Genomic DNA, 8,498 nt, shown 5'->3' with positions numbered 1-8,498 from the left:
TGGGGGTGGGATGAACTGGAAGATTGGGATTGACATGTATACGCTAATATGTATAAAATGGATAACTAATAAGAACCTGCTGTATAAAAAATAAAATAAAATTCAAAAATTCAAAAAACAAAAAAAGTTCCAACTGCTTGGCGTGGCATCCAGGGCATTTCCAAGTCTCATCCTAATTTCACTCTCCTCCTTCCTCTCGCCCCACATTCTGCCCGCACTCCAGCAGCCACAGCAAGCTCTCTCCAGTCACTAAACACATTGGGCCCCTCCTGTACTTCTGACCTTTGCACAGGCTGCTCCTTCTGCCAGCCAGGCCCTTTCTTTCCTCCTCCTCCTGGCAAACTTCATTTCAACGGGTATTTGTGGGTCTGTCTTGTTTCATTAGACCACAGTAAGCCCTTGAAGACAGACTATCTGGTTTCCCTGGCGCCTGGCAGAGCTGGCACAACAGCCAACCCTGTCAGGTACTGTTTCAATCTTCCCAGGTGATTTCCTCACACCACCACTCATCAGATAGATTCTATTATTATCCCCATTTTACAGCTAAGGAAGTGGAGGCACAGAGAAGTGACTTACCCAGAACATAACTAATGAGATGGTAGGTGGATCTGGGTTTCCAACCCAGACAACCTGACTCCACAGCCCATTCTTCTGAGCTGCCCCTAACCCTACACCTTGTTAAATGTGTGTTCAATGAATGGATATGAGAACCCTGTAAACCCAACGTGGGGAATTATTTGTTGTTGTAGCAAATATCTGACTGCGGTCTCTTCATGGAAGGTGCTCTCCCTGGGAGCCAAGGCCCTGGCAGATGGAGTTTCTGGATACCCTTCCAAGGCTCAGCAGCTGTGGCTTTCTCTCCTACCTGCACCATTCTTCCCATTACCTGCCAGGTAAACACATTTTCCCCTGATGGCCAAGGGGTGGGCACCTCAGAACCCAGCCCCGCTCCATGCCACCAACTCACCATGTTGGGCTCCCAGAGGGACTCGCACATCCCGTACATTTGTTCAGTGCAGGTACCACTGACTACAAAGTCATCAGTCACCATGGGGCAGCCGATAAGGTCTAGAGAGCAAATGAAGGGCTTAAAGGTCTTCGGGTCCAATCCAGCAATGACCGGCTCAGTGTAGTAGGGCCCAAACCTGTGGGGGCCAGGAGCAGAGAGAGAAAGTGGAGCTCAAGAACATTCACTTTCCTGTTCGGGCCTGTTCAGACCAGGCCCCGGCCCAGACCCAGGGAGGAAAGTGGAGGGCCCGTTTGGGACAATCCCCTTTCCCCCTCTCCTGGCATCTAGCAATGCTCTAAGACTTTTTCTTCTTTTCTCTGACACTTAACCTTCATATCCTCCTCACCCCGACCCTCTCTTCCTCTTCCTTTCTTTGGGAATTCTGTTGTTGTTGTTTTTTTAACCTACTCTCCCTATCCTCATCCAGGTCCCATCACCATTCAATCTTCTATTTATACACCTATACCTTTACTCCTTTCAAAAAAGGATTTGAAGCAGTTTGTAGAAAAAACACTGAAAAATAAAACCAAACCGCTAAAACATAATGCCATTTGCAGCAACATGGATGGACCTAGAGATTATCATACTAAGTGAAGTAAGTCAGAAAAAGAAAGACAAATACCATATGATATCACTTATGTGGAATCTAAAATATGACACAAATGAACTTATTTATGAAACAGAAACAGTCTCACAGACATAGAAAACAAACTTATGGTTACCAAAGGGGAAAGGGAGTGGGGAGGGATAAATTAAGAGTTTAGGATTAGCAGATACACACTACTATATATAAAATAGATAAACAAGGCCCTACTATATAGCACAGGGAACTATATTCAATATCCTGTAATAAACCATAATGGAAAAGAATATGAAAAACAATATGTATATATATGTATAACTGAATCACTTTGCTGTACCAGAATCTAACATTGTAAATCAACTATACTTCAATTAATTAAAAAAAAAAAAGTTCTTCCTATGCACCAACTAAAAAAAAAAAAACCAACCCCAAAATCAAGAATACAAGACACTCAGATGAAACACAAAGTTTTGTTCTGAGTCTCCCAGCAGACAAAGCAAAGAAGGATACTCAGTGAGCTGGGTTATTTTCATTGTTTGCCATTAGGAAATAACAGCTTATCAGAAACTTGTTCTAGACCCTGAGCTTTGAGAAGAATCAATATTAGGGATAGTCAGAAAATAGAAAATACTCAAAAAGTAATGGCCACTATCCTCAATAGAAACAGTAAGGAAACAGACATTTTCCATGTCTTATATCAGCTCTCAGTAATTTCTATGGGCATGATCTTAAGTTACAACTCTGTAAAAAATAATTCTAAATAAAAAAATAATAATTGTAAGGTGGAGGAAGAGGTTGGAGTAGCGTGCTTTGATCTGGCATTTCTCAAACAGATCCCTAGGTATCAAATTTCTCTAACAAATCTTAAATTTTGTATTTTCCTCTCAATAAACTGAAAACAAAGTTAATATAAGAATGTCCTGTATTATCTGGGTAACAACCTTAAAACTAAATACAACATGGCTCAGGGCCTGCGTTTGTACTTCCTGTCATGTCGATGTCAAGGTATCACCTAAAGGTCAGTGTTTACTTTTTACTGGCAGTGTTTCACAGAGGTGCTTGGATGGATTCTCTGGGGTCCATGAGAAGTTATTTACTTTAAAAAGGGGCTGGGCTTCCCTGGTGGCGCAGTGGTTGAGAGTCCGCCTGCCGATGCAGGGGACACGGGTTCATGCCCCAGTCTGGGAAGATCCTACATGCCGCGGAGCGGCTGGGCCCGTGAGCCATGGCCGCTGAGCCTGCGCGTCCGGAGCCTGTGCTCCGCAACGGGAGAGCCCACAGCAGTGAGAGGCCCGCGTACCGCGGGGAAAAAAAAAAAAAAAAAAAAAAGGGTCGGTACATAGCTCAATTTTGCAAATCACTGCATTAGCCTATCCTGCTGGAAAATCAATGATTTCAGTTGGGCTTGTAGAGAAAGCTCCTGGTTACAGTAGCTAAGAATATAGAATTTTCCAGGTCAGCCTCAATGTCCTGTATTTTTATTATGAGTAAACATGAGCCATTAAATATATACCTAAATGTGAGTTAATCTGTACAACTTTGTAAGACTTCCTCCCTATATCTGAAGCTAATATAATATTGTAAATCAATTACACCTAAATTAAAAAAAAAAAAAAAAAAGAAAGAAAAAGACCTCTCCCCCCACGAACCAGTTTTGTATCCTTTTTTTTTTTTTTTTTCTTATTTTGTGGTACGCGGGCCTTTCACTGTTGTGGCCTTTCCCGTTGCGGGGCACAGGCTCCGGATGCACAGGCTCAGTGGCCATGGCTCATGGGCCCAGCCGCTTCGCGGCAAATGGGATCTTCCCGGACTGAGGCACGAACCCGCGTCCCCTGCATCGGCAGGTGGATGCTCAACCACTGCGCCACCAGGGAAACCCATGAACCAGTTTTAAAAAATCTTTTGTTAAGCCTTTCTCAATTTGGGATTTTGATAAACATGGTTACTACATATGGCAGACAATTCATAGCTGAGTATATTAACATAAACCTAAAAAAAAAGGTAACCATTTGTTTCGTTTATTTTTTAATAGTAAAAAGGCAATAATATTGCTCCACGTATGGAAATGGCAAAAACTTAGTTTTGAAAGCTAAAGAGTACTTTTGCAACTTTTCTATAAAGTCTAAAATTATTTCAAAATAAAAAGTTAAAAAAAAAAAAAGGAAAGAAAAAAAGCTTAACCTGTCTTCTTGCCACCCAGTCTTTTTTTTTTAAATGGCCATTTTTTTTTCTTATTGGAGTATAGTTGCTTTACAATGTTGTGTTAGTTTCTGCTGTACAATGAAATGAATCAGCTATATGTATACATATATCCCCTCCTTTTTGGATTTCCTTCCCATTTAGGTCACCACAGAGCATTAAGGAGAGATCCCTGTGCTATATAGTAGGTTCTCATTAGTTATTTATTTTATACATAGTAGTGTATATATGTCAATCCTAATCTCCCAATTCATCCCACCCCTCCTTTCCCCATTTGGTGTCCATACGTTTGTTCTCTATGTCTTTGTCTCTATTTCTGCCCTACAAATAGGTTCATCTGTACTATTTTTGTAGATTCCACATATATGCTTTAATATACGATATTTCTTTTTCTCTTTCTGACTTACTTCACTCTGTGTGACAGTCTCTAGGTCCATCCACGTCTCTGCAAATGGCACAGTTCCTTCTTATGGCTGAGTAATATTCCATTTTATATATGTACCACATCTTCTTTATCCATGTCCTGGCTATTGTAAATAGCACTGTAGTGAACACTGGGGTGCATGTATCTTTTGAATTACGGTTTTCTCCACGTATATGCCCAGGAGTGGGATTGCTGGCTCATATGGTAGTTTTATTTTTAGTTTTTTAAGGAACCTCCATACTGTTCTCCACAGTGGCTGTATCAATTTACATTCCCATTTGCCACCCAGTTCTGCCCAGAGGTGGGTGGGGAAAGTACCTACAGCGTTCTCCCTTGAGTTTCATCCCAGCTTCTGCACTGAATTCTACAGTTAGGGGCCCCTTCTCTTCTCATCATAAAGTACTCAAATGTCAAAAGTTAACATACCCAATTCCTAGGTTCCGTGTATTCCAGAGCATCTAATGACAACAGAATAAGCTCTTGGGTAAGGGTAGCTCCTGGCTGGGAGATGCCAGGGCACACTTTGGTAGCGTTAATTTTGTTTCCTAGGAGCAACTTCACTTGCTGTTTGCATTCCCTGCCTTCTTCTGAAGTAGCCCTTTCTTTCCTATTTGGTTGTTAGGTCCACAGAAAAGACCCAGAAAATAAGGATACTATCTAGCAAATAAATGAGTCAACGAGGAGGACTCTCCTTCCTGGATGCCCCCTCCATACTACTCGCCCAATCAAAGGTTTCTGCTTTCCCCGAGTCCCAGGCTACATTTCTACTCACCGTTTCTCGTACAAGAGGTTGGCCACCATGCTCATGAGAGTGTAAGGCTTGATCTGCCGACCTTCCTTCAGCTCATACAGGTTCAGCCGGAACTTGAGGCGCTGGGCACTGTGGTAAAAGGAGAAAAGTGAGTTAGTAAGTCATTGCTGAATGTCCCCTGGTGTCCGCCTCATGGAGGTCAGGAGGTGCCTAAGGAGACACACAATCCCAGCCCCTGCCAAGAGACTCCTCCCCATCTGCCAGTGATTTTCTTACCAGAAGTCCAGCCTCATATCCGCTTTTCAGTCTTGTCCAACACTTCTACCCATAAACATGCCACTCTGCTAACCTTTTTTCTCATACTTTTTTTTAGGGTGAGAAAAGGGGAGTTAAGAAGTGGATTCTCCCCCCACTTTTTTGAGGAATAGTTTATTCAGTACACTCTGGGCAGGAGTCTGCCTGCAGACATAGTGATGGCAGCTTACAGTAGAAAGAGCAGTGAACTGAGAGAGCTGACCTGGGCTAAGCCTTCATCTTACCACTTAATTTTTCCATCCCTAAGATAGGGACAAAAGAAGTCACCTTATTTTGTGAGATAACGTATAGGTGTTAATAAGCAGCAGCTGCCGCACTAATGGACTGAAAGGCGCCTAAGAAAGTAGGCCACACCTCCTCCAGTCCCATCTCAGAGCCCAGGGACAGGCCCTGCAGGGAACAGACCAGTGACATACATGCTGGAAGCAGAGCAATGAGTAACGGGACACCAGAACAAAGAGCCTTAGACACGACCTAAGCTTCATCATACAGGTGAGGAAACTGAGGCCCAGCAAAGTTAGCAATTACTGCCCCAAAACTTGCAAACTCGGTGAGGAGAGGCTCCTGAAGAAAAGGAAATAGTGTGAAGGGAATAGCAGTGACTGGAGAGAGGAAGGCTGATGGGGGCCTTCATACTGACAGGAATGCTAAGCTATCATTCTCTGATTCCACCAACAATGGAAAAAAAGGGCTGGTTGGGTTAGATGTCAGGAAGAATTTCCAAAATATATGTTCTTGAGACTTTAGAGAGGTTTAAGGGAAATGAGAGAGAAAATTTTCTGACAAGCTCCCACCCACCTTAGTGAAACAATCTTCTAAGAACAAGGTCCAGGAACTGCTGCTCCTTAGGCCACCTGTGACCACATCTTCCCTCTTGAAACGTTGACTCTCTTTTCCACTGGCCTCTCTTCCTTCCCCAACTGCTGAATATACAGTTCAGCTCTGGAGCTGCAGCTTATTTTTTCCCTCTGTATATTTTGTCTCTCCAGAATCTGTTCCCACAGATTTAACAAATCACCAATGCCTATCCAGAGCTGAGATATAATCTCAAGACCCCAACTGCTCAGAAGATGTTTCTACTTGGCTTGCCTTGTCCCTTTAAAATTGGTATCAAAATCAAAGTCATCACCTTTCCCCTAAAAGCAGTCTTCCCAATTCCTATATTTCAGTCAACATGCTCAAAACAGAAATCATCTTTAAAACACTTCTGGATTGCCTACATGCCAAGTACTAGAATAGATGCTAATAACAAATAAAAAAGACACGAACCCCGACTTCAATGGCTAACTCTTTGGCCTCACAATATCCAAGTAGCCACTAACGTTGGTCAGCAACAACTCTCAGAAATGCCTTTCTTTCCTTTCCCACCTCACCACCCCATCAGAACCACAACCTTCGCACCCGGACCATCACAAGAGCCACCTATTTCATCTCCCAGACTCTCCCTTCTCTCACAGAACCACTGTCAACTAGGTAACTAGCAGTTAATAGGCACCAGCTCATTATGGGTTAGTTATCTTTCTGTATGCCTGCCTTTTCTCCCAACTAGACCTGAAGTTCTTTAGGGGCTGAGCATGGGCTTTGGCCTCAGAGATTGGGATCCTGGGGGTCATTCATTAGCTTACATCTTGGGCAATACACTCTCTGTGACCCTCAGTTTCCTCATCTGCAAAATGGGACAACAACATGGTAATGTTAGGTTAAGAGGATTAAAGTCCATGGAGGTAAGGTGCTTTCCACAGTGTCTGGCACAGAGTAAATGCTGCTAAGTTGTACCACTCTATCGCTTACGGTGTTCGGCAAAGTCTCAGATTCACTGATGTTGTTTAGTAGATGACTAACACCCACGCCACTCAAGCCGCTAAGCAAGAATGGTCCAAGAAGAAGCCTGGGTGTAGGTGGGGACCCCCGACACTTACACTGTCTGGACGTCGGTGGCGAGCCCGGCCAGGCCGATGTACAGCCGGTCGCCCATGGGAAAGATCTTCTGGAAGTCCGTGGTCACCATCTGGGCCTGGATCCCGAAGCGCCTGTCGGCAGCGATGGCCACACAGTTCTTCCCCTTCATGGCCATGACGGCCCCTCCGTTATAGGACATAATAGACTGAAGCAGACAGAGCGGAAGGGCTCAGCGCGAGGGGCCAAACGCGGCCCGGCGCAGCCCCTGATTCGGAGGATCCTGTACGCATCGTCCTCCACTATGGAGGCGCCTGGATGCCCTGAACTCCAGCTCTGAGATTAGCGCTGTGAGGCTGCGAGGAGCCCCATTCCCTGCCTCGGTCCTCACCGCGGTCCTCTCCCCCTTCAAACTGGAGCCGCTTCCTTCAATCGACCACCAGGCCTCTCCGCCTCCCAAACTCCCCATGACACCCCTCCCCATTCCTCAATCCCTACTCCGTGTCCCTTCTCCTTGCTCCCCACCTCACCATGATTGCGGCGTATTAGGACCTCCAATAGCCACAATTCCAGCAAACCTGCTACGGAGCTCACTGCGCAACCACTCTCGCTGCTTTCTCTCTATTGGCTGGGAGGCCGATCCTTCCGGGACATTTTGGCTTCCTATTGGCTGTGCATCTTTGTCAGTCATCGGACAGGAGTTTGGTTGAGAAGCCAAAACCAAGGTGAGGAAAGCGCAAAGTGAAAAGTCACTCTCAGTGCGGAAGAGCCCGGCGTCGCGGTGCAATCTGGTATAGCGGTGGACTCAGTCTCTGGGCGCAGGAGACGCCGGCCGGAACCTGTGCCCACGTGGGCTAGTGAAACCCGAGATAAGGGCCTTTGGCTCCAGTGAAGGGCCACGGGGTTGGTTAAGAGCACGCTGTGTGGGTCGGGCATATTACTCATGAAGTTTGTTTCATTTATTCATTCCAGAAATCCGTACATCTGTTGTATGCCAGGCACCATGCTAGGCTCTGGACATGCACTGGACTAGAGCTGTGCCTAGTATTTAAGAGGTGCCCGTAAAGTGCGTATTTACTATTGCGACGGGGGAGGGGCACAGGGAGGGTGTCGCGGGTATTCTGCGGCTACAGGGGTTGGGCTGCAAAGGGGACGTTTGGAAGCCGAAGGTGGTTCTGCTTTTGGGTACTCTCAGCAGGTCGACTTCACGTATCCCCAATCTCAGATCACCCTAAAGAGGGGCATCACGGGCTTCCCCAACTTTAAGATCCAGAGGAGGCAGGCGACGATTTCCGCCACCCCCGAGCCAATGGAGGGGAGG

At 45.4% G+C, this 8,498-nt stretch overlaps 1 protein-coding gene across 1 annotated transcript in view; it reads right to left on the bottom strand.

Moving 5' to 3' along the window:
- The window catches only part of PSMB3 (proteasome 20S subunit beta 3), a 10,211-nt gene extending 2,396 nt beyond the window's left edge, over window positions 1–7,815 (bottom strand). The window contains exons 1-4 of the mRNA XM_007121411.4: window positions 7,708–7,815; window positions 7,201–7,385; window positions 4,988–5,095; window positions 968–1,145 (exon numbers count right to left, since the gene is read on the bottom strand). Coding sequence (XP_007121473.1) covers window positions 968–1,145; window positions 4,988–5,095; window positions 7,201–7,385; window positions 7,708–7,710 — 474 coding nt within the window. The 5' untranslated portion in view covers window positions 7,711–7,815. The remainder of the gene's footprint in view (window positions 1–967; window positions 1,146–4,987; window positions 5,096–7,200; window positions 7,386–7,707) is intronic.
- Between the last annotated feature and the right edge of the window lie 683 nt (window positions 7,816–8,498).

The sequence above is a fragment of the Physeter macrocephalus genome, chromosome 14 (assembly GCF_002837175.3).
Source record: "Physeter macrocephalus isolate SW-GA chromosome 14, ASM283717v5, whole genome shotgun sequence".
NCBI classification, from domain to species: domain Eukaryota; kingdom Metazoa; phylum Chordata; class Mammalia; order Artiodactyla; family Physeteridae; genus Physeter; species Physeter macrocephalus.
This window is presented reverse-complemented; position numbering and strand designations above follow the sequence as displayed.